Here is a 26,397-nt window from a genome sequence, read left to right on the forward strand (position 1 = left end):
GCGTGGGGCTCGTGCACTATGTGGACGGGTGTGCACGGGACGGTGGGGTCCTTTCTTGGTGGGCAGGGCACGGAGGTACCCCTGCAGCCCTGCGTGCCCTTGAATGGGTTCAGACACCAGTGTGGGGCTCGTGCACTATGTGGATGGGTGTGCACAGGGCGGTGGGGTCCTTTCTTGGTGGGCAGGGCATGGAGGTACCCCTGCAGCCCTGTGTGCCCTTGAATGGGTTCAGACACCAGTGCGGGGCTCATGCACTATGTGGGCAGGTGTGCATGGGGCTGTGGGGTCCTTTCTTGGGCAGGGCACGGAGGTACCCCTGCAGCCCTGCGTGCCCTTGAATGGGTTCAGACACCAGTGCGGGGCTCGTGCACTATGTGGACGGGTGTGCACGGGACGGTGGGGTCCTTTCTTGGTGGGCAGGGCACGGAGGTACCCCTGCAGCCCTGCGTGCCCTTGAATGGGTTCAGACACCAGCGTGGGGCTCGTGCACTATGTGGACGGGTGTGCACGGGACGGTGGGGTCCTTTCTTGGTGGGCAGGGCATGGAGGTACCCCTGCAGCCCTGCGTGCCCTTGAGCAGGTTTGGGGGCTGCGGTTGCTGTCTGGGCGCACGTGCTTGTGGGATCTGGGTCCTTTCTCAGGAGACTGTGTGTGCTTCGTGTGCCCTCGGATAGGTTTGGAAGCTGCGGGCACTGGGGGAGCCGAGTCCTTTCTTGGCTTGCAAAGCTGGGGGCCCCCTCTGCAGCCCCACGTGCCCGTGGGTAGGGCTGGGGGAGCCGGGTCCTTTCTGGGCCCCCTGCAGCGCACGTGCCCGTGGGTAGGGCTGGGGGAGCCGGGTCCTTTCTGGGCCCCCTGCAGCGCACGTGCCCGTGGGTAGGGCTGGGGGAGCCGGGTCCTTTCTGGGCCCCCTGCAGCGCACGTGCCCGTGGGTAGGGCTGGGGGAGCCGGGTCCTTTCTGGGCCCCCTGCAGCGCACGTGCCCGTGGGTAGGGCCCGGGGCCGGCTGCGCGCTCGTGTGGCAAGCCGGGGGCCCGTCCGCACCCACGTGCCGGGCGGGGGCGGGGCCGGCGGCCGAGGGGGCCCGCGCTCAGCTGACCCGAGGGGCCGGGCGCCGCGGCCGCCTCTGATTGGTGGCCGGCGCCGCCCCGCCCCCCGCTCGCCCCGCCTCTCCCGGCCGTCTCCTCAGGGCTCCCGCCGCTCGCACAGCTCGGCCCGGCCCGGCCTCGCCGCCATGGACAGCCCCGGCGACAAGAAAAGGTAGCGCCTTCGCGCGCGCCGCTCCTCGCCCGGCCCGGCCCGGCCCGGCGCGGCGTGGCGTCTCCCGGCCCGGGCACCCGCCTCCGGCACTCCGTCCCGCCCGTCCGCCCGCGACCCGCTCCGGGGCCGGCCGCGTCGCCATTTTGTCGGCGGGGGAGCGGCGGCCCCGAGCAGGCCCGCGGGGGCCCGGCACCACAATGGCCGGCGGCCGCGCTGCCCCGGGCATGGGGCCGGTCCCCGGGGCAGGGGCAGGGGCGAGGGGGCAAGCGGGGCAAACGCGGATCGTGGTGATGCCTCCCGGGGGGGAAGGAGCCCATTGCCGGGGGGGCGGGGGGGTCCCTTTGGAGGGGGAAGGAGCCTGAATGGTGACTTGTGAAGTGCGCGTGTGCAGCCAGATGAGCCCCCGAGGCTGGCTGTGCCTGGACACAACTGGGGGGGATGGGTGCTTCCCCCCCCCCCCAAGTGATGGGTTGTGAAGTGCGCGTGCAAAGCCAAATGACACCGAGAGGGGCTACATGAGGCTGGTGGTGCAGGGGAACACAACGGGGTGTCCCTCCCCTGACACACCTGAGTGATGAATTGTGAAGATGGGTCCTTCCCCCCCCCCCCCAACACACCTGAGTGATGAATCATAAAGTGTGTGTATATATAAGCCAAATTGGGCAGAAAGCAAACTAAAGGGATGCTTCTTGTTCAGGGGAAATGTGGATAATGGGCTAACTGTTTAAAAATAGTGCTGGCGGGATCCCTTTTGTCGGTGAAAGGATCCCAAATTACAAAGGGAGAGAGTTAAAGCCGAATGGGACGGAAAGGGGAATAAGCGGTGCTGCTTGTTCGAGGGGGGGAAACGTTTCTAGCCGCTGGCTCTCTGGCCATGACTTGGAGGGGATCCACCGGGGGGTGAAAGAAACCCGAATTGTGCTGTAGGTTGTACCCGTGTTGGTCTACTAGGGACGTAGGCAGGTGAGGTTGTTTGGGTGAATCCGATATCTCTTATTACACCGACTCATAATTGGGGGGGGGGAAATTTTCTTAGCAAGGTTTCGGGTTTAAAATCCCTTCGTCGGGCTGAGACGAAGTAAAGTTCTTCGCTATTCTTTCCACCCAGGAAGAGCGCACGCCGACCGCCTGACAAAGGGTTTTTGAACCCGAAAGCTTACTAAGAATTTTTTTTTTCCGTCTATTTAAGTTGATCTAATAAGAGACCGGATTCACCCAAAAAAGCTTGTCTACCTGAATTGTGAAGCATTTGTGTGTATTAAAAATTGGACAGAAAGGGAAATAAATAATGCTTCTTGTTTGGGGCGGGGGGAGAAGTGGCTAGGGGGCCAGCTGCTAACAACAGCTCTCAGGGGGTAGGTTACGGGGGGTAGGTTGTAGCTGTGTAAGGACATGGGCAGTCAAGGTTCTTCGGGTGAATTGGATGTCTTTTATTAGTTGGATAAATTTTTCTTAGCAAGCTTTCAGGTGATAGGTTTGCACTGGGAAGAAGTCTGAGTAATGAAATGTACACACACATGCTTTAGGTGTGTGTGCATTAAAGCCAAAGTGGGGAGTGAGGGAAATAAGCAGTGCTGCTTCTTCAGGGAAAGAGGTGGCTAGAGGGCCAGCTGCTAAAAACAACTGGGGGGTGGAGGTGATAGGTCTGTATATAGAAGGCACCTGAATAATGAATGAATTGTGAAGAATTTGTGCCTGTGTTTATTTTAAGGTCAAGTTGGACAGAAAGGGAAATACCTAGTACTGCTTGTTCAGGGAAATTGTGAGTGGAGGGCTAGCTGCTTAAAAAACAAACAAAAAAAAAAACCCAACAAACTCTCAGGTAATAGGTTTGTATTGGAAAGAAAGTGGAGTAGAAAGAAAGGGAAATGATTCATTTTGTTCAAGGTGAAGGTGGTGAGAGGGCCAGCTGCTAAAAACAGCTCTGGGTGATCCATTTGTAAAAGGAACCTGAATAATGAATTTAAAAAAAACACACAAATGCTTTACGAAGGCCCAATTGGGAAGAGACGGAGAGAGAAAGAAATAATGCTCCTTGTTCAGGGTAAATGTGGTTAGAGGGCCAGCTGCAAAAAAACTCAGATGTGATGGGGACCTGAATGATGAACTGTAACCTGTGTGTAGGTGGTGCTGCAGCTTGGGTTTTTTAGTTCTTGTTGCATAAAAGAAGTGAAGCTTAATATTGAAACGTGTGTCCAAGGAATTCTTTCTTCTAAAGAAAGTGAGGGTCTTAAAATATATATTGTTGAGAAACTTTGGTACCATAATTAAAGCCACTTTTATGGAGAATTTTTAAAATTCTAATTAAAAAGAGGGAAATAAAGTCTTTCAGAAGTAAGCCTTGAAATTTGCTGAGTATTTTAGTGATCAGATTTTTAGATTAGATGTAAACTCTACCAATGGGCTTTATGGGGGGATTAATTTCTGTAATCTCCATCTGCAGGCAGCAGTGTTTGGTTTTTGTTGAAACTGATACCATTTTTGAGACTTGTTGGCCTTTTCATCTGGGTAGGTTGAGAGAGAGAAAAAAATCACTGTTTTTAAAAGATGTTAAAGTGAGATTTAGTAGCTTTGCAGCAGCATAACACTTTTTCAAGTACATGGGTTTGGGTTTTATTTGCTGAGCTGGAGGTTAAATACTATGCCTACACTATAAAGCTCTTTTTGGAACTGTGCCATCTTCATACTAATTGTAATTTGTTTTAATTTTAGAGGAGTCTTTTTTAGTGTAGTGAAATGCATGCAGTTGGTTATAAATGGATGCCATTTATTATATAATTTTGTATTTTAGCTCAAAGCAAATAACTATCAGGAAGCCTCAGAAAATGTTGCATCATGAATGAGTGTCTTTCTGTGCCTGGCCTAATTTAAAGGTTGGTCTGGAAAAGGCTTTTGGCATTCAGATTCCTCAGCCTTGTCATTCTGTATCCTTGACCATTAATGTTTCCAGCCATCCTCTTCGAGTTGGAAGGTTTTCCTTCATTTTCCTCCCAGATGTAATCTGCTTTCTTTGAGAGGCAAGAAGCAGCATATGCAGTTTATCCCTTTCTTCTTAGAGGCAAAGCTCCAGAGAGAGAATTTATTGGTTGTAGCTTCCAACAGATGTAGGTCAGGGTTGGCAGTGTTTCCTTATGAATCTTTTTTTGTGGTTTTGTAAAAATTCATTAGTCCTGTTGTGTTTGAAAAGGTGGCAGTATAAAATTAAAGTTGCATCTTAAGTAAGCTTTTCTTGGCATTGTAATTCTACAGTGGAGGGAAGAGCTGAGTAGGCAAAAGACTGTGAATTGATCAGAACTTGTTGAAAATCTCATATGTTGCTCAAAAGTCCTAAGCTGCATACAGATACTTTAAGTTTGACTGTGTTAATCATCTTTCAGCCTGTAAGAAAATATTATTGGGAAAATGGAAAGCCAAGATTCTTTAAGTAGCAACATGCAAGATCTTGGCCAAGGCTTTTGAGTGCAATGGGTCTACATAACTAATCTTAGTATTGGTGTTCTAATAATAGAAAGCATTTTCCCTCTTATAGCTAATTAGTAATACCAAAAATGAACATCAAAAAACCTTGTTTAATCCAAGTACCTCTTATTTTTTGGGCATGCATTTGTTTGGTTAACATCCATGTCTGTTTTCCCCTTCTCCTCCCTTCCACTTGCCAAAAAAGGGCAGATACTAGGCATTAAAATGTGACTTTTTGTAAAGCAAGGCAAAAAGCAGTAAAAATTGAAGTTCACCACACGGCAGAAAATAAATACCAGTCCTTTTGAACAGTATTACTTGATTGTTGCTCCAATGCAAAAAGATAAAATAAAATCAAAGTATTTTAATATTTTGGAGGATTCTGTTCTTGTGTTGATGTAATGTGAAGCTTTGTCCACTAATCGAGTATGTTGTGAAGTGGTGAACTTGATTGTAGAGGTAAGGGGTCACTCATTTGTGCAGAATGATCAGTGATAATAGCCATTTAAATGTGAATTGATGGTTTATAGATGGGGATCTACTCTGTTCGCCATTTTGAATTTTTCACAGAAACTTTGTTTTAGGTTTTTTGGGGGGGAGGGTTGTTGTTGGGTTCTTGTTTTTTGTTTTTGGTTTTTGTTTTGTTTTTTTTAAACAAGTTTCCATGAATCTTGTGGAAATTGTGATTCCCTGAAATTTTGGCACTGAATCATAAGGGGGGAGAAAAACCCCTAAAAATAAAATGCTGGCTCCCCAATGGTCCTCAGGCCTGGCCTGGGTTTGCATCCCATGGGCAAGGGTGGGGGGAGCTGCTGCCATGAAGGGGAACAGCAAAGATGGAGGCTATTTTTCCCCCTGCTGTCCCTTGCTGCTGATGGGGCCAGATGGGCAGCCTTCTTGGCCAATCCTTCTCCTCCAATTAGTGCCAAAGTCGGGGGTCCACATAATAGGCAGGGCTGCTAGGGCCCCATAGCCAATCAGTGATTTGAGCAGGGGGCACTGCAAAAAGTCCATGAAAATGATGAATTTTTCTTTTGCCTCAGGGCCATTTAGGTAGATCCCTATCTGTAGATGTATTGACTCATGGGAAGTCTTGAAAGACCCCTCAATATACTCCTCTTTTGTAGAATTACAAAAACTTGAGTAGTTCTGGTTTCAGACCTGGTGATGGGGGGGCCTGAGCATACCATGCTCTAAAAGACTGAACTAGCATTAACAACTGTTGGGGGCTTGTTCCTTTTCTTGCAGTTAAACTACTTTATGCTCAGTATCAGTCCATGGGGCTTAGTAGCAGAACTGGGTTAATTTTGGATTGTGTACAGTGGCTTGGTGGTTGTGAGGGAAAGGACCTCTCAAGGACTTCTGAGCTTTTTTCAGTAAGTTTCCATTTTATTGTCTTGTGCCTTCACTTAACATAACACTGTTATCCTTTTACTTTATTTCAAAATACTGTCTCTGATTCTGCTGTTCAGTCTTTCAGCATGAATCTAGTAAAAACCAGCTTAAAAATAATAGTATGTTAAAAGCCCTGTTATAAACTGTTAGTTCACAAATGCCTGGTGACAGAGTCTTTCCTAGCAGCTCAATGGGAATGCTCATCATTAGCAGCATGACACTTGCGCCATCTTAAGTGCAAGAAATGCAGAGTGTTACTCCAACTCCAAAGCTTGCTGCTTGTAAATACATGTACTAAAAAGCAAACTAAAATGAGATTTTTCGTTATACAGCAACACATACATTTCCTGCCAGTCCTAAAGGGTTTCATTTTGTTCATTTGTTCTAAGTGTTAAATAAATTCCCCTGGTTTAAGGCAATCTCTTGAGTGTTTTAGGAGCTGGCATGCTTTATTGCAATACACTCTAGATTTCCAATTTTAGTAAACTTTCAGACATGCCTGGCTGTTCATTTCTTCTTAACTGGGACTTGCAAAATTGACCAGACCTCTGCTATCCTAGAGTAAGCTATAGAAGACCTAGATTTTGCTGCTGGATCTTTGCCAACAAAATCCGGCAATGCAATCTTAGTGAGAAGTTAGACTTTCTTCTGCTAGTTAGAAAAAGGAGGAGGCATTACTGAAAGTCCTGCAGTTTGTCTGGAACTTGCTTGGGCAAGGGGAAGGGGTACCTCTATTATCATAAGCATCCTAGATTTGGGGAAAGGGGTGTCAATATTTCTATTGTCCGAACTGACCCGGCATTACCTCATACAAAAAGACTGCATCATAGATATCATCTGATTAGCAGAGGTCTGAGAAACTTGATGTAGTGCCTTCCCAGGTGTTGTAAGGAGAAGAGAGACAATTCTGTTTGTTCTTTCAGAGGGACTGTCCTGCTGCTGCAAAGGAAAGATGAATCCTACTGCTTTTTTTAAAGAGCTTTTTACCAGCCAGTGCTTTGTGTAAGTGACTCTCCCCATAACTCAGCTTCAGGGTCTGTGCCTACTGATTCATGCCAACTTATTGAGTATGAGATGCCCCAATACCTTCAATACAAATTTTCATTGCTCATATTCATCTGTTTCCAGACAATGGCAGTTGACTCAACATCATTTTATACCAAGTTCTTGTTCAGAAGCTACCTTCAAATATGAGGGCTAAAACTTTTTTTGACAAATAATAGGTTATACAGAATAGGATGGTGTTCATACCAGTGCTGATCCAACGCAAATTTCTGATTTGCTGAATTTAGTGATTTTCTTTAAGCCCAGTTTCTAAGGGAGCATATTGTTAAAGTGCTGAATTTTTTATGTTGTATTCTTTTACCCCCCCCCCCCCCCCCCCAAAGGACATGCTTAAGCAGGAAACACCACCAGGAAAACTAATCTAATTGAAAGTTAGAAAACCTGTAAGAGGGCGAATAGATCAGTCCTTTAAGGTCTAAAATAGGAAGCTTTTTTGATTTGCTGCTTTTTGTTTGGTGTTTTCACATTAGAAATTCTGGTTTTTTCCTTCCTGGTTCTCTGAAGCCACTGGAAAACTAATGAACTGACACCCTAAGAGTACAAAGGCTGAAAGCTGAGTAATTGGAAAGAGGAGTGACTCTTAGTTTATTTTCTTGTTAAAAAGCATTACCCACCCACTTAACTTCACTGCTAATGAACTTTCTGGAGACAGGATGTCTGTTACAGACTCAGCAGCACCCTGGCTATTTGCATTTAAGGGCTTGTCTGCAGAGGGATATAGATCAGCTATACCTATGAAGGAATTAAATATTCCACAGGAGTTATTACAGAATAGTTCCTTGTGGCAGCATGTACTCCAGACAAGTCCTGAGGCACAAGAACACATTCTTGGATCTGTCAAGAAGTTCTCCAGAAACACCAGGAAATATCAGACTCAACTTTCATTTTGTTTGTGAGGACAGATGCTGTTTTCTGTTCTTTATTATTTGGGGGAAAAAATCTGATCAGGATGCTTTTTACATGCCCATAATCTCTCAGAGCAGGGCTGTCCAACTGGTGGCCCAGGAGTGTTAAGTTGCAGCTTCCTGGCTCCTGCCCAGCTGCATCTACCTCTACTACTTCTATCATTGCAGCTGCAGGCAGTGTCTGGGCTCCCCAGTTCTTCCCCCAGCTTCTAGGCTCTGTGCTCACCCTGGGGGGGGGGGGGAGGGGTGGCATGGCATGGCATGGCATGGCACAGTGCAGGGAGCTTGAGCTTGGGGTGAGGCCAGGCTGCATGGCACGCAGTTCAGTGGGGGGGGGGGTGCCTGCATGGTCACATCCCGCTGCAAGGTGGGTGTCTGTGGGCATGTGGCCTCTGCTAGTGCAGCCCACAAGGTATGTGGCCCCCATCTGCTTAGAAATTGGACAGCCCTGTCTTAGAACGTGGTCTGAGAGGAGTATTTTCCCACTCCAACTCTGCTATGAGTAACAGAAGGTGGAAGAGTAGGGGACCAGTCCTGTGACTGACCAGTCCTGTGACCATCTCCCCATTGGTGGGTCAGTGAAAGCTGGAAGAGTGTTGACATCGATAGTTTTCTTGGGGTTTTTGGGGGGAGGAAGGGGGTTCCACTCTGACCACTCTTCATCTGGCCTCCTGTATGAGGGTGCCAGGACAGGCAGACAGCACAGTGATACCACTTATTGATTTACTTGTTTCACAAGCCTCTTCCCAACAGAAGTTCAGGGTGGCTTGTAATAAGAGAACAGAATAATTTCTAACAGCAGAAAAGGACAAAAGAACAAGACAAAAGGAAACGAGAAAATCAATATAATGCAGACTCCCCCATAATGGTATCTCGGGCTGGCTGTTTGCTATATGCCTGCCCAAATAGGAAGGCGTATAGTCCTTCCGAAAGATGTCAGGCTTGGGCTTTGGGCTGCAAGGCGTACTTGAGGAACAGTGACTGAGAAAAGACCTTGCACGCACTTTCATCAGGCGGACTTGGCAGACTGATAGTATCGGCAGGAGGTTGCACTTGGCTGACCTTAAGGATCACAATGGGTCAGGTCATAAGGCAGGTGGCAGTCTCTTAGGTATATAGGGGCCAGAATGTTTAGGGCCACATAGATTAAAAGAAGCACCTTGAATTGAGCCCAGAAAGCTAGTGGCAGTCAGTGATACCAGCAGCAACAGGTCCTTAAAAGGTCATCTACATTTGCTCTCACCAGGTGAAACACCAGAACAGGGCTGTGCCAGCAGAGTCAGGTTGTTGCCCCCCTGTGTTGCTGTGCCAATTAGAGGAATTTTGAAGGAGAAGTCTTGTGAGTTGGGTCAAACCAGCCAAGTTGTCAGCTGGGATCCTGCAGCCATGCAGCAGTAGTGGGTGTAAGAGCACTGTATCCTGAGCATTCCCAGGTTTGCTGGCTGAGCTGCTTTCCATAGCATCTGACCTCCCCTCCGTTGTTTGTCTGGATGTACATCCAGTCGCTGGTGAGGGGGGGAAAAAGGAGCTGATGAGATGGGCATGTGGCTGCCAGCACCTGTGGAATTAACCAATTCCAGGCTCCTTGTGGGATAAAAGACCAACCCCTTGTTCCCTTGCTTATCAGTTATCGCACCCTCTATTTTTTTCTGAGAAATACTCAGCAATCTATCTAGTAAGGGCTTGTCTAGACCCAGCTGAAAGTGTATTAAAGTATTTTAATTAAATAATTTCAAAGACAGCTGTTAGTCTGTCTTGACAAGCCTGCAGTACTGCCTCCTTAGATGCATGGGCTCCAAGCTTTGTTCTTGGCCCACTAGATAGGTTAGTGTGCCCAGGACCTTGGTCTGTGATACAATGGCAGACTTGGCAAATGGCACTTGGAACTTCCTCCTTTGGGTATTTTGAGGGCAACCTTTGGTTCCTCTGCATACATGGAGCAAGTATCGAAGTTCAGAAGGCTCCTTCCAATGTTTAGGCTGCTACTGACAAATTAGAGGAGAGACTTCAGGTACTTCTATTAATCCCCACAAACAATTAATGTTAGTGTAAATGGGTAATTTCCCTTTTTGAGGCTGTCAAGAACTTGCATATTGATTTCTGATCTTGAGCCTGAAAAAGCTTTCTTAAAAAAATCTTTTTTATTTTCTTCTGCTGACAGATATATATGGAATGGATTAATTCTCTTGTTCACATTTGCAGAAAGTGATGTTAAACTCGTGTTATTTTAGAAAGTGGGATTTCAAGCTAGAAGATCATGTGTCAGCATTGATTGGACTTCTCTGCTGAGTGTAATCATTGAATGACGTATTGAGTGTCAAAAACTACTAGTTGTAAAAACTGTACACTTTCAAATAAAGCTCTTGACATCCTATATCTTGATTTGAGACCAAAGTGTTGTCATATACTAACAAGACTAATCAAGAGTTTATAGCACCCATTTAAGCAATGCAAATCATAGTGAATGTTTCAACACGTTGTGGTTTCAAACAGATGAGTTCTTTCATGTTTGCTCACTGACATTACTGTTGATGTCTTGTGGTAATTGTACACTCTCTCATAATGACATCACATGGCTTGGCAAGTAGTATGCTAGAAAATCTCAATTTTGCCAGTGAACTAGGTCTTCTAAGGGACAGTTTACTCAACAGGCAAGCAAAGACCAAATGACCCTGGAGCACTGTGGAAAGATGGAGCTAATTAATACTGGGGAAGAAAAAAGCAAGTTGCTGGAAGTCCCCAGCAGGAGGCAGAAGTTTACAGTGTCATGCATTAGCAAGTGAGCAGCTTAAAAAAAGATTTTATTTTTTTTTTGTCAGTGAAAATGCGTACAATTTAAAAAGCCAACTAGAAAATTTCAAATCCAATATTTTCATCTTCTCATAAATGTGAAAACTAGGCCTTTACCAATGGTACAGACATGCTGACATAGCTTTGAGTGAAAATGTCTTAGGTTTAATACCTAGCACTTTTCTAATGCATTTATAACAGATGCCAAATGTCTCAGACTTCAACGATCCCTTATCTCTAAGCTTTTCCAGAAAACAAGATCAAAATGGTAGAGATGTTTGGAATGGAGTCACAATGTCTGTCTTTGCCTATTCTTCCAGCAGCCTGAGGATGCTGATGAAAGAATGCACCCACTGCACTTCTGGAGTTGAATTTGCAGGGTGTTCATCCATACATAGAATATGCAAAGCCTGCTACAAGTTAAAAAGGGTCCATCACCTCTCTTTGTATTCTAAGCAACTTCTCACTATGCGGGAAGTACTAAGATTTCACAGTGGATATTGGGGTGTAGCTTATTAAGGATGTAACCTTCCAAGAATCTCATTTGGCCTATGCTAGGGCTAAATACAGACAGTCAAAAAAGCCCAAGGCTGAATTGATTTAATCTTTACAGGTTAGCCTAAGTTGCAGAGATGGAACCAGCAAGCAAACAGATATTCACTTTTGATTCAGAAAATGCAGGCCCATGCCCTCAGTGGCTTAAGCCAGAGGCTGGGGTGGTGCTAGAGCACCAAAAGCTCCAAGGCTTCCCCCCCCTCCTTGCTGGAGCAGAGGTGGCATGGCCAAGCCCCAGCCCAGAGCTAGCTGGAGGGTCTGCCTGGGCAGGGGGCAGTGCCTGCCAAGCTGAGGAGGGGGTGGGTGAGGAAAAATGGCACTGCAAATCCCAGAGACCTCGGGGGTAGCAGGATGAGGAAGTGACCACACAACCTATGATGGCTATGTGCCAGAGAGCTGGGTTGAATGAGAGGGAAGCCTTTGCACAGCAGATGCCTTCTAGGAGCAGACTGCAGGGCAGCCTGTCTTGGGCTGTTGTCTTTCCCCCCCACCTCCTCTGCTCCAGCTCTGAGGGGAATAGTCTGGCAGAGGCCACCCCACCCCTTTGTCCACCTGCCCTCACCCTTCCAGCTAGGGAGCAGAGGGTGAGGCAGCCCTGCTCTGGAGCACACGGCCCAGCCCAGGATTACAAAGCATGCTGGGGGGGGACTGTGATTTAACTTGAACCAGGAAAGGGTCTGGGACAGAAGTTCATAAACCAGTTTGACCTAAATCAGTTCAGTCTGATACTACATTCAACTAGGTTTATCTTAAACCAGTTTCATCTATAAAACTAGTTTATGTGCACTGAGCTTCTGTTTTCTTACAGATTTAAAATAGTTTCTGATGACTTAAGCCAGTTTTATGTGCAACTTCTGCCCCTAGCCCATAAGTGCAGTTTGAGATGTGATTTGTGGAACAGTAGCCATTTGATAGAAATGTGGGAATCCAATATGAACGCCTTTCAGAAGCATGCTCTTTTTTAAAAGTATTGATGTGCAGATCAAAAAACAATAGGGTTTTTTTATGGAGCCAAAGCCTCAACTAAGGTAAATTGGGATATAAAAAGAGCTGTACCATTTAATACCCAAGAGGTTTGCTTAATAAATTACATGGTAAAGGTAAAAGGCTCATTAGACATTCATGTATACAACAGCTGGCCTATTTCCCTTGTTTAAGCCTAATAATACCAAGATTTGTTTATGACTGCAGTCTTAAATGTTGGTATAACGAAGCAAGCCCTGCCAGTGCTGCGTATCTGATGTCTCAAGAAGGTTCCACGAGTGGCTCTTGAAAGAGTGAAGATCAGATTTCTAAGTCTATTAAACTTGGTGTGAATTTCAGACTGATGAGGTTTATTGTAAACGTTGTTGAGATTTGTATTTGGACATGTTTCATATCTGCCTCCCACAGGTAACAGCAGCGAGCAAACTACTGTAAATCATATGGCATGAAAATATATTTGCTGAACACTTTTAAAGAGAAAAAAATAAACAGATTCATAACTCGTATGGCACTAAAATGCAGGCCAAAGCTCAAGTGAGAAACTGAGTGGGGTGAATCGCCGTTTTTACAACCGCAATACTACTTTGTTGTATTTGCAACACTGGGAGACTTTAGCAAGTAGCTTTTATTAAACATGCTAATTGAATCTCAGTCAACTTCAGTGTGTCTAGTTGCCCTAGTGGTAGTATCTTAACAAGAATAACTTTATAACCAAGACTAAGTATACTAGAAAACTGAAAAGAGAATGTGTTTCTTAAAGACCTGTATCTTCTATTCAGGATTCTGACTTTCATAGCTATTTGACAGGGTGAGCTCTTACTGCCAACCCCATAAGGCTTCTCAGGTTTTTTTTTTTTAGTAACCTACTCATACATACCTGTAGCACCTATTCAAATTTTACATAAAAGGGACTCTACAGAGAAGCAAGTTGGATATTAATAGGAATAATCAGCCCTCAGTACTTGGGGACACTACGTTCTTCTGGCAACCTGATTTAGTGCAACTTAGATTGCTTTGATAACCATTCAACATCATCATCACTATAGCCTCTTTACTGTCACGGATCAAGCTATACATCTGCTGAATTTTTTTTCTGGATATATCTCAGTATGTGAGAATACACTATTTTTTGCATAAATATTAACTAATTGGAAATGTTAAATACTTCTGCTTCTAAGAATGATTAAAAATAATTTTGAAACTGAAATTTGCATCTGAGTGGCACGAAGGGGAGAGTCTGCTCTGAAGTTTGAACTGTAGTGCTTTGACCTGTTCCTAAAATGCATAGTTCTAAGTTGAACAGTAATGGTTTAGAAAAGAGACCCCCAAAAGATGTATTTTATACAAACACAAATATTTTTGAGATTAGAACTTAGTTTCTCGAGCAAGTGACTACCTCCTCAGCAAGGACAGCATAACTGACTGACAAGGAAAGCTGTGAAATCACTGAACCTACTTCTAAATGAGGATGTGAAATTTAGAAAAGTCTACTGAAAGCAAAAGGTGCTAACTGCAGAGATTGAGGGGAGGGGAGCACCTGAGAGTGAGTGGGTTCTGTTGAGACCACATCTAGCTCATCTACTTGAAGAACCCTTGGCTTTGTTTGAACAGTGCACATTTGAAATAGTTCACAAGTTTTTTTTGTCTTGAAGGGTAGAGTACAGCCCTAAAAATAAATGGTTTGACTATTTTAGGATGCTTCAGGGATAGTCAAATTTTTTTTTTTTTAATGACATGCAATATGCCTTTTTAAGGGCAGTTTTTCTGTATAATAAACAACAGATAAAACTGCTGGTGAAAAAAGAATATATATATATATAGCATCTACCAGCAGGAAACGAAACTGGGGTTTGTATTTGTGGGTTACACACTCTTCATTAGCTCCACCAGGGGTAAATTGGAAACATGGGTCCATGTGAACATATTTCAAGGAAAACCTGGTGGAGATTCAGCAGCTGTTTGAGGCTGCATCTAGTCCAGCTGGGGTGCTGGGGCTCCCTGGGATGCAGCAAAGCCTTTGAAGGATGTTGCAAGAATCCTGAGGAGATAAACAGATGGGGAGAGCCTGAGCCTGCTCTTATCTAGCCACTCCTCTACCCCCACTGTCTGGCCCCCTCTGCAAGGAAGGAAGTGCTGCACTGTAATAAATGCATTCATTTTTGAAATGGTGCTGCTTTTAATTAACAGAACAAATTGAGGGGGTCCCTTGAGTCTAAAAATGTTGAGAACCACTGATCTAGTCAAAGGCTAGACTTGGAAGTGTGATCTGGCACTAGGAGTGAGGAGATCCAAGTTCAGCACTGCTACTGACTCCCATGTGACCATGGGCATGTCACTCCCTTTAATTCTCCATCTGTAAAATGGCTGTTTATAGGGGCTTGAATTGTTAACCTTGTTGTAAAGGGCAATTCCAGCCAGGTCCAAATGAGCTGCTGGCTCCACTGCATTAAGTACCATACAACAAGAACAGATCCTGCCATTAACAATTGGGTTCAGAAGAATAGCCCAGTCAACTGCAGTGTCCAAGTTGCTCAACTCAGAACTTAAAAGAGAAGTTCAATTTCCTTATAAAAAATATGTTGATCACCTGTCTAAATGCCTGATGGGTATAGACCCCTTAACTGGTAATACTGAAAATCCTTTTGTTAATAAGAGTCAAAGCCTGTATTCTTATTTAGTTGTCAGACTTCCTTCCTTGGGCCGTGTCCACCTTGGGACTCTCAGATTTCCCCCATTCATTCAAATGCCTATTAAAGCTTACTTCCAATTAAATCAATCTTCATAGGTTGGGCGGGAAGGGTCCTTAAGTCTGAAAGGAATAACTGGCTAGTGTGCACATAAAGCTAATGATGACAGCGTTTGTTTTCTGACCTTCCCCAAATAAATGAAAACTGAATTGCCTGGACATCTTTTTGTTGAGGAATTGGAAAGAGTAACTTTTTGACTGATTCACGGCCTACATGTTACAAGCTTTCTGAAAATTAAGCCTTCCAGAATGCAATTTCCAATTAAAACCCTATGCAGGTGTGACAAAGATCCAGCCAGTAGAGCCACATCATCCAGCTCCAGGTGCTGGCCCTGAGTCTCAAGTGTACCCACATGCAGTACGTGCCAGACTGGCCCCAAACATGTGGCCTCAGCGCAGGGCCAGTCCGGACCGCTCCCTCTTCCCGCCTCCTCGTGCCAGATCCAGTGCCTGCTCTGGCTGGTTGGGGATGCGAGCTGCATGTATTGCCCACTCCACCTGGTCCAGGTTGGATGTCCTGTGCAGTGCAGGTCTCCAAATGGGCACTGAATGTGGCAGACTGGCCTGAGTAGGTGCTGGCTCCAATATGTGGCAGGGGAGGGAGAGGAGGGGTGGTGAGTGCTGTTTTTGTGGTTCCTTCGCTTGCCAGATCTAGCACTGATTCCAGCAGCTCGGGGACTAGTGTGATACCTGCCCCTGACCAGCTGGAGTAGATGCTGTGCATGGTGCAGACCCCGACCAGCCCCTACAGGTGCTGGATCTGGCATATGGATGCGGGGAGGATTGACTCACACCATTCATCTGCCCCATGGAGCAGTCTCATGACACTCATCTTGCCTACAGGGCCAGATGATATGGGCCATCTAGATGAGTTTGACACCTTTGTTTTAAAGCAAAAAAGACTTGGGAGCCCATCCAAAAATCAAGAAGAGAAGAACTGTAAATATAGTTGCCACACTAGTATATGCATACTGTTTGTATATGCAAACAGTAGTTACATACATAGTTACATACTGTTGGATTAAAAAATGAGTAACTCTTCATTGGTATTGTTTTAAATTAGTTCTGAATCTTCATATTTTTGCACTTGGATCTTATGTCTTTCTATTTAATATTGGGTCCAGAGGTCAAAGGGAAATGCAGGGCTTTTAAATGTGAGCTACCATTCTTTAAATTTGCTGTTAGTGCGGGCAGCCTGTATTTTAATTAACAAAGAGTTGTATTCATTGTGCTGAAAAATGGATTAGCACATCTTTTCTAAATTGCAGAAGTGAGATTAAACAGAGGTCCACACATAACAGAACACAGAGCTGTAGTCTTCCAGATTTATTGTAGCGTTAATAGTTGATAGGATGGAGACAAAGTGGAGAATGCAAGATGGACTGAATATTAGGCCACAATGCTCCAGTAAGGCAAGCTGAGCAAGCTGTCTGTCCTAGAAATTACATACTTGTGATTACACTTGAGGCCAAATAATATCTGGTCAGAAAAGTCGCTTGCATGGAATACAAGCCACAGATAAATAGGGAATAGAAGCCCATCAAATGTGGGAGAAAGAAATGGTAAGGCTGTACCCCAAAGCAGGTGAGATGGCCTAGCACAAGGGTGTCAAACATGGTCTGCAGAGCCTGCATCTGGCCCACTGGGTTGCCAGAGGGCAAGAGAAGTTGGGCCCTTTCAACATGGTGGGCTTGTTCATTTGCGGTCAGCCAAGCTTGCCATTGCCAAACCCTGTGTTCCTGCAGCCTCACGTGACTTGGCTTCCTGCCACTGCCCCTGCTCCTGCCTTGCTAGACTCTGCACTGACCCCGGACCATGCACCTCCACCACCCCCACCCCCACTGGACCTTATGCCCTGGCTGCTGCCTGACCATGTGCTGCCCCTTCCACTGCCATGATGGTCGTTGCGGCAGCCCTTGTGCCCTGAGTTGGATCAGACCTAGCCCAGGGCCCCAGGCAAGTTTGACACCCTTGGCCTAGTAATTGTTGGAGGCTATGCCAACATCCCAAGAAAGTAAACACCCATCATCTAGTACAGATGCAGAGAGAGAGAGAACAGTTTTTCAGTGCAAGAACATGTTGTTCTCCAGGGAGTGGAAACTGCCATAGCTTCGTGCAAAGGTTATTCCACTGGGAGGCCTAGTGAAATTATAGCTTTCCTTGGGGAGCTGTGATTATGTGATAGCTCATGGGACCCTCCTTCTTTTACCCTCCCATCTGCCACATCTTGCTGTTATAATCTTTTGGGAGGAAGGGAGGCTGGCCAGAGTCCCAGAGTGAGCTTGCAAACATTAGGTGGGCCCTCCTGGCTCATCAGTGCTCCAAGACACTAATCACCTTAATGACTAATCTCATGGCCTCTGACCTCCCATGCAGCCACACCTGTGCCTTGCAAGTGTTAGCAATCATCACTTTGCCCAAAACCACCAGGCCATCTCAGGTCTCTGCTGCTTTGTTGGGGCCTTTGCCTTCCCAGCCTATGCCTGTTTTGCTCTTGCTGATCCTTTCTTAGCCTGGTCCCACTGCACTGGGTCTGGCTTCTTGGGCTTCACCCCTAGTCTCACATATCGGGCCGTGGTTCTCGCCCTTCCTGGGCCCCCTGGCTCTGTTCTAGGCTGCAATGTTTTGCCTGGTCACCCCGTCTGCACCTTGAGCCCAGCCCCTGGCAAGGCTCAAAGTAGTCACGTGCCCCTCAGGCCCTGCTGGGACCTCCACCTCCCCTTCAGTCCCGAGCGGCCCAATAACAAGAGAATTAGCTCACAGACTGTGACCCAAAGCTCTGAGTATGCTGGCTGCATAGCAAAGCACTTATCCTGGGCGTAGCTCCTTATAAGCTATCAGTCCCCGTACTTGCAGGGTCTCAGTCCATGGCTCCAGCTCCAGCCATCTTGGGGCAGAGCTCCTTTCCCTGGAGCCTGCTCAGCCAGACGGATTCCCTGGCTCAGGCTTTGTCAGCTGTGTGCCTGCCCCCCCCCCCCCGGTGTCTCTGGGCTTGCTGGCTGGTTAGTCTGACAAGGTAGCTTACTGCTACTGGCCAGCCTGTTTTCCCTGTCAGGGCTTCGTTCAGCTGCCTGCAGCGCTGGGCTTTCTGCTGCCTGTGGCCCTGCAACTGTTCCCTTGGGAAGTTACTCCCCAGAACAGCCACAACCAGTGTCGCTACAGGTTCGTCTGATGGTTGCTGACTGGTAGAGTATTAGCTACCTGTCTGTCCGGAGCCAGCTCAGGTTACTGCAACTTCAGTAATAGGAGCCCTCTGGCTCCCTATTATAGCATGGATACCAGCACGGCTGAGCTTTGTACGGGTGTAGCAAACATCCAGCTCCACCTGAGCAAACAAACCACACCAGTAAGAGTTCGGTTTTATTGGTATAACTGCATGCGTATTAAGGAGTTCATCTGACATAACTGTGTGGGTTTGGGATCACACCTCTCCACATGCCTGACTCACATAATTAATTGTTCTTAGACACTCCTATTAAAGATAGGGCCCAAGTGGATTATTGTAACTTTTACTGTTGATTTAATTCCTAAAAGCCTAGTTACTCTGGTGGACAAGGTTCTTTGGGTAAATCCGATATCTTTTATTAGACCAACTCAAATATTATGTAGTTACTTTGGGAAACACATTGTGCGTGGCTGAAGACCAGCCACAGAGAAATAACTGTTACACTGTGCTGTTTACCACAAGGACTTCATTGGTGGGTTGTTGTCGTTTCTCTTCATCAAAGCAAAAGACTAATTAAAGGTGCGCCATAACAAGGAAGTGTTCTAGGGTGTTTGCATTTGCTTAACACATCTTCTCATCCAGTAGGCCAGTGGTTCCCAAACTCTTGACAGATTGCACACCACCAATTTAAAATGACACAACCTTAAGTACTACCAGCACATTTTTGTCATATAAAGTAATTCTAATACATTTGTTAACACGTACCACTGATAGGTTGTCCATGTACCACTGGTGGTATGTGTACCACAGGATGGGAACTGCTGCAGTAGGTCATTTGCCCTAAGACTTACCATATTTACTTGAAGACAACCCTGATTACAACCCCAATAATTACATTCTATATATAGAAAATACAACATTTTCCAGGTGTAGAATCTATTTAGTGATGTTTTGCCTTGAATTTGTCCCCTTCCCACTGCTACAGTAGGGAAAATAAATCAGAGCGGGGGGGTGGAGAAAGTAGGCCCTTTGCTCTATGCTTCCTGCCCCCACCCCCATTTTATTCCCATGGCAGCCCCTTTCTCTTTACTGTCAGACCCTGATCTCCCTGAGCACATAGAAGGGAAGAGCAAATTTGAAAGCAATGACCTTGTTGTCATTGGGAGGCACCTGGGTGCACAGTGCAGCAGAGGGGCATGTGATCCCTAGGGCTCATGGCCCCCTGCTGGTGCAGACCAAGGGGTGTGTGGCCCCCAGGCACTTGGAAGTTGGACAGCCCTCTTCTGACATAAAGCAAAATGAGGTCCTGACTGCATTCGTATGCGTGGAAGTGCGGATTACAAGCAAGCTGGAATCTCTAACCAGCATGCTTCCCTCCTGCGTCCTGCGGAAGGAGCCTAAGTGACTTCCCAAGGTCACACAGGGTGTCAGGGCAGGGAACGGCAACTGGGTCTCCCGCATTTCAAGCCAGTATCTTGACTACTAAGCCATCCTTCCTGCTATCTGTAATGAGCTGCAAGAAATGCTGAATTATAAGGATCCCTCAACTAGTGACAAGCTAGGTATCTAATGCTGTCCGGATTAATTTTTCTGTCTCAAAGGGCTGCACCCATATGGGGGAATTTTATGTTAGTGGAACTTCCTTTGGTTACCTAGGTACAAGTGATTGACTTGATTTATACATTTGTCTTTGCAAGCAAAGCCAATACTGTAGAAAAAATCCAAGCCAATAATGTAGAAAAAGGCTAGTTTCTAGAGTGCCTAACATATCAGTTTTAAAGCCACTGAGAGCCCATTTGGTAGGCAGAAAGACTTCAAAGAAAAAATACCAGTGCTGATTGAAGACTGTTTAAGATCATTTTCCTACATTGTCCAAACAACCAGAATCCCAGAGTCAAGGCAAGAAGTCTCCACTGTTTGTTCTGGTTTTGTGGGGGGAGGGGGGTTGTTTTAAATGGAGCTTGGTTAGAAGCGGACGTGGAAACAACTACAAAAACAACATATGAATAAGGGGGGGATAAAAATGATTATCAATTGCTACCAATTAGAAACTATGTAGTATAGAAAATTGATAAGGGAAGCAAAAGAATATATAAAGAGAAGCATGTAGACAGCAGAAATGAAGGCAATAAAAGAGTTTAAGTATATCAAGAACAAAAGGATTCCTAATATGATATTAAGTGCTTAATAGATGGGCATGGTACTTTCAGTAATACAAAAAAAGGCAGAAATGTTAGATGGATATTTCTGTTCTGCATTTGGGAGGGGAAACAAATGACTTTTTCAGGAGATAGAATGAAATGCTTGCCATTACTACAGTAATAATTAGCATGTTAACGAGTAGCTTTTAAAAGATAAGTATTTTTACATCAGCAGGTCTGAACAACTTGATTCCAAGAGTTTTAGAAGAGAGTTAATGCTGCTTTTTTCAGCAAGTCTTGGAAACCTTGCAAAAGTCCAAAGAACTAAATGTCAAACTAGTTTGATAATACAGCTACTCCTTGCTTAATGTTGTAGCTATGTTCTTGAAAAACGTGACTTTAAGTGAAACAATGTTAAGCGAATCCAGTTATATCACAGTAGTTACCTACTAGGAGGCAGTGGCCAAACAATGTTATAACCAAACATTGTGCGACTTAAAACGAGTACGTTCTTTAATTGAATGCTAACAGAGGGCACTTTAATATTGCCAATAGTAATATTATACATACGTATTTTACTTAAACTCTGCTCCCTAAATTATATCATGCCTTTTGTTTTGATGCAGTGGAAGCCTCTAATACCTTTTTGTCTCCGTTTTTGCTTAACTGCAGCAATCCCTACAGTTAATAGCGTAACTGCTGTCGAATCTATGCAACTCACTTTTGGAACTTGGCTGATGCTTATTTAGCCATCGTATATAAAAATCTGCATTGGGTCATGGCTTTACAATACCAGTAAGGTCATGGAATCGTGGTTTCCATGCCTTGTCATACATGGCCAGCTTTTAAGTTTCTCTCTGCAATTTTCAGCATGGCAAAAATGCGAAACAGAAATAAATGCTTGCCACTCCATAGATGTATAGGAAATCAAGAGTATATGTTGTTTCCCCAACAGCCTGGGCATTTCTGAAGATTTTGTCCCATTCTTCACTGGGTATTCCTCCCAAGGTTCAGACAGGGGTCTTTTTTATTCTCTCAGTATAGAAAGATTATAAGTGTTTAGTTTTGTCTTATACAATTCTTATTCTTGGCACGTTTACAGATGTGGAGGTGTTACAGATGAACAAAACCTTTCAGAGTGCCTTCAAATGAAACCGTGGTTGTGAACAATTTCTGAGATCATTTCTCAAGCGTGCTTACATTCTGTTGGATGCTGCTGCCAAATAAGCTGAAATAAGATAAAGCCATGAAAATGTGTGAAAAGCTCAGTAGCGCTTCAAGCTTTCTGAAGAAAAGCTCATTTGGGTACAAGGCTTTCCAGGGAATGAAGAAGTGGGGAGGAGGCCCATCCGGCAAGATTAGGTTCCACTCTCACTACCTGCATGCAGATACAGGCTTGGCATGTGCAAGTTATTGCCTGCCTGTGTCTTTGAGAAATTGGCATTTTCCATCTCACTCCAGGTAATGCCTTCAACTTCAGAGATTTAAAAAAAATTTTTTTTAATTGAGAAGCAAGTTGATAGAGCTGGAATTGCTGTTCCTGAAGCTCTAGACCTTCTTTCAGAATAGGGAAACTCAGCGATAGAAAAGGAAATATATTGGTGCCTGGGGTGAATCCTTCCCAAGCAACACAACTTGTTATACCCCCATCTAAGAAATGTGGATACCCCAAGAAAAGGGTCAGAAGAGTCCTGAATGCTGCCTGGTTTCCCCTCACTCCCAAATCTCGCTTCAAAAAGGAAGATCTTTGAACCAGGACTGCAGAAGTAAATGTTAAACCAGTGTTAAAAGATCTAAAGTGTGAGGTCATAGGCTCACCATATTTTCAGGTCATATTTTAAAGGTCAAGCTTATAAAGCTGTCTTTTCAGGATGTACCTATATATTAGTAAGCCTATAGATTCAGGCAATATGGTACACATTATAGGAGCAAAAGTATCCACTGAGTTAAGAGTCTAAAATACGAGGCAAAATTGTAATACAGGGACTTGATACCTAATTCATGCTTTCCTTTAAAAATAACAAGGTGTATTTAAAGAGCCTTGTACATGCCAGTTCTTTAATACACAAAGCAGTTTATAAGAATTATCCAGTTAGTTGCCTCATTTGATATCTATTAAGCTTTCCAGATGCCTCTGAGTAGCAGTCTTCACTGCGTACTATCTTGGTGAGAATATATTAATATTTTAAAATCTGTAATTATTTTTTTTCTTAACTCTGAATCCAGTCTTGCCCCCATCAAAAGAGAAAACAGTCATGTGCTACCAGTTCACATGAAACCAGAAGTTATTAAAATGGCAAAAATTTTAGTTTTCGGACTTGACTTGTGATTTTTGTCCGTCGCGCTGTCTGCGTTCGCTTTCCAGCAGTGTCCTGCAGTGGTCCTGTTGGGCTGCGTAGGGAATGGGCGCCAACATACAACTTACATTACAGCTGTCTCCAGTCTGAAAGTAGGACAGGGATGTAACCATACAATGAAAACTGTTAGTAAGCAATCTCGAGGAAGCGTAACAGGCCAATCTGCTGTTATGAGAATTCTCCCTTTAATACCGTTTTGCTACCTGTTATCTGTCTTAAATAGAAACCGTTATAAATTGTAAGACTAGAAGAGGTGGGAAGGATCATCACTTACAAACCTCTGGTCAGATTCATTATTTGCCATCCCTTAAACATCCTCCAGTGAAAGAGATTCAAAGCAATTTATTCTCTTGTTCTGCAGGTCTTGCAGCTAGGACGTTTTCTCCTGGGATTTGATCTAAACCTGCTTTGCTGTAATTTAAACCTTGCCTCCTGTCCTGACCTCTGTCGCAGGGGAGAGCAAGTGTTTCTCCATCTTCTAAATAGCTGCCTTCAAATATTTGAAAATTGGCTATCAGCCTTCTCCACCCCCCACCCTTTAATCTCCTTTCCTTCAAACTAAACATACCTAGTTTCTTCAACATTGCTTTTCATCTGCCTTACCTCCATCACTCACTCTCCAGTTTCTGTCCTCTTTTAAATGTAGTATAATAACTCTTTGAACACAACCCAAATCTCCCCCTCCCCCCCTTTTTTTAATCAAGTTGCTGATTCCTGTTGAGGTTGATCTGCTGTAACCTCAGATGCTTCTTGGCAGTGCTACTGCCAAGCCAATCCCCGTTCTGCATCTGCATTTGGTTTTTTTCTCTACAAGTAGCACCTTACATTGGTCTGGGTCAGATTGCATTTTGTTCTCTCCAAGCTAGTTCTCCAATTTATCAAGATCCTTTTGAATTTTAATCCTATTCTGAAAAGTGCTTGAAACCCTTCCCAACAAATTTTGATGAGATTCTGTATTCCTGCATCCAAGTAATAAAAATGTTAAACAGCATCCAACCCAGAACAGGACCCTGTGGAAATCTCACTTGAGGCTCCTTGCCAGCCTGACATCATTAATAGCTATGCTTCGCTTGCAGCTATTCAACCAATTAGAACTGCCGTTAGGTGGATCCATAACTAGCCCATATTTCTCCGACTTGCTTATGAGAATGACATGTCAAGCGCCTTGCTAACGTTCAGGTATATTAAATGCACCAAATTCCACGTATTCACACAATGTTTTACCCTGTCAGAAAAGGAAGTTAAATTGACAAGATTTTTTTCTTAAATCCATATTGGCTACTGGTGCTTATCCTCTCCAGTTATTCATCATTTAACTTTTATAATTGGCTCTAGTAATTTCCCCAAATACTGAAGTCAGGCTAATTGGTCTATAATTCCCTAGGTCCTCCCTTTTTCCCTTTCCCTATTTTAACCCTTCTTCATTTTGTTGGTACATTGTCTATGAGCCAAGAGCTGGCACACGTCACTGGTGGTATTGAGATTTCTTCGGCTACATCTTGATATTTTCCTGCAGGGTGTGATATTTTTCACCTGCTATAGTTGTGAAGCATACAATAAATGTGAGGAGGACATTTTAAATCTGCCTTAGTGTATTTTGATGAAACTTACAGTCAGGCTGTTTTCCAGGCACAGTCAGGCAATGACTCAACTTCCTCTGTCGCAGATGGGGCTTTAACGTAATGAAAGAAAAGGTGTTTGTTTCAGTAAAAACCACAAAATTGGCAACTGGTTTGGGGCAGTAATTTTATCTGAAGCTACTGTTGGTCTCATTTGCTTTTTTACCAGCTTTAAATTTGATTTTTAAATTGCCCCTTTAAACCTGTAGCCTTTTGGGAGTGGTCACTAGAATTCAAGCTCATTTAAAGGGATAGTTAGAAATTTAGTTTGACTATTATACGCCCACCTTTGGATATCTGCTCCTAGCAAGAATGAGCTCTTTAACAAACATGCAGACAAACACATCCGCAGGCTAGTCTGATTTATGAAAGCGGTTTAAATGTGATAGTGCTAACATGCATACGTTTACAATACCAAAGAGGACTGAACTAGTGGATTATCTTTATTTCAACTCTTCCTTCTAGGTTAAAAGAAATGTGTAAAATTTACTGACCTGCAAGATCTAGCTGTTCAAACCAACTAGTCCATATTCTTAGTTGTCTTTTGGCAAGCCTGGTAACAGGCTGAGAGGGTGCCTTCTTACTCCTCACTTTATCTCATATGTAAGAGTCCTGTCTCATAAGTTTATCTGAAATGAAAGCAAAAAATAAAACAGGAAGTGAACACATCCCACCCAAACCAAATAAATCAAATCCATCTTTTCATAGGAGTATGTCAGACACTTGCATTTTGTGTGTTATCCATTCAAAAATGAATTGCCTCTGGGTGCTGTGACGGAAGGTTTCTCAGAGGTCACGAAACAGGGTTGGACCCCACCAAGAGTGGATGGGGTTTTAGGGTGATAAGGCATATAGGCCAGGCAGGCAATAACTGAGGTCGCACAAAAGTTTAGTAGTGTAGGTGGAAAGCTGACCACATGGGAATATGTATAACAAAGCTATGAGGTTTACGCTTGGTTAACACTAAAGTTTTGCCACATGGCCACGTCAGCTAAGAGCGTGCAAAAAAATCGCATCCTTTAACCAGCTTAGCTATGTATATACTTTGTTTCTGCTAGGAGGGTTAGACGACATAACTCTCCCAGCAAAATCCATGTAAATATGCCCATAAGCAAGGTTAGCAGATGTGGACAAAGAAGAATGGAGTCAAAAGTCAAGATTATGGGCTTGAACAACAGACACAATGACAGTGATGCCCAGGAAAACGGGCGAGTGGGGGAAGAGCTCAGGTGAATAGCAGAAGCTCTCTTTTGGCCTCCTTAAATTTCAGATGCTGTTGGAATCCTGAAATGTTCCTATCCAGCACGGCCATTCGATATTCTCCCAGAACAATAGGGCATGCTTCTTTATGGACAGGCTGATTATTATTTATTTTTTTTAAACAAACTTTGGTGTGTCGTCTTTTTTTCCCCCCGTTTATCAACTTAATTCCACAACTGTCACTCTTCTCAGAAATGTGCAGAATTACTGCTGATTCAAGTGGCGGAGGAATTGCGTATAAAAATATGTGATATAAATATGGCATTGTATAGAAGTGTTTTTTTTCTTTAAAAACCCTTGGATTTTATAACAACTAATGTACAGCTACAAAATGGCTTAAAAGAACAAGGCAGAAGGAATAGATCTTTGGTACTGAGACTACTGCCTGCTATTTATATTAATAACGTAAAACTTTCTTTATGCAGAATTAGTTCAGAACGCAGAAAGGAGAAATCCAGAGATGCAGCCAGATGCCGAAGAAGCAAGGAATCCGAAGTCTTCTTTGAACTTGCTCATCAGCTGCCTTTACCTCACACGGTGAGCGCACATCTGGATAAGGCCTCCATTATGAGACTGACCATCAGCTACTTGCGCATGAGAAAGCTGTTGGATACTGGTAAGTGAATAAAAGTCCTTGTGGCTTATAAACAGAGGGTGGTTAAGAAGGCAGTGGGTTGAGGATCTTGTCCCAAGTACATT

At 44.5% G+C, this 26,397-nt stretch overlaps 1 protein-coding gene and 1 long non-coding RNA gene across 4 annotated transcripts in view; one reads left to right on the forward strand and one right to left on the reverse strand.

Moving 5' to 3' along the window:
• Positions 1-1,148: 1,148 nt before the first annotated feature.
• The window catches only part of HIF1A (hypoxia inducible factor 1 subunit alpha), a 41,558-nt gene continuing 16,309 nt past the window's right edge, over positions 1,149-26,397 (forward strand). The window contains exons 1-2 of one of the 2 annotated variants that reach the window (XM_059723378.1): positions 1,149-1,256; positions 26,124-26,314. In XM_059723378.1, the coding sequence (XP_059579361.1) occupies positions 1,231-1,256; positions 26,124-26,314 (217 nt within the window). In that variant the 5' untranslated portion in view covers positions 1,149-1,230. Of the gene's footprint in view, positions 1,257-21,590; positions 21,924-26,123; positions 26,315-26,397 lie in introns of those variants that run through there. The other variant, XM_014595146.3, reaches the window with a different exon arrangement.
• LOC106738620 (uncharacterized) overlaps positions 22,468-26,397 on the reverse strand; it is a 29,173-nt gene continuing 25,243 nt past the window's right edge. Inside the window, exons 2-4 of one of the 2 annotated variants that reach the window (XR_009460327.1) lie at positions 24,933-25,067; positions 24,431-24,491; positions 22,468-22,905 (exon numbers count right to left, since the gene is read on the reverse strand). This is a non-coding gene — a long non-coding RNA (uncharacterized LOC106738620). Of the gene's footprint in view, positions 22,906-24,430; positions 24,492-24,932; positions 26,129-26,397 lie in introns of those variants that run through there. The other variant, XR_002092311.2, reaches the window with a different exon arrangement.

The sequence above is a fragment of the Alligator mississippiensis genome, chromosome 2 (assembly GCF_030867095.1).
Source record: "Alligator mississippiensis isolate rAllMis1 chromosome 2, rAllMis1, whole genome shotgun sequence".
NCBI classification, from domain to species: domain Eukaryota; kingdom Metazoa; phylum Chordata; order Crocodylia; family Alligatoridae; genus Alligator; species Alligator mississippiensis.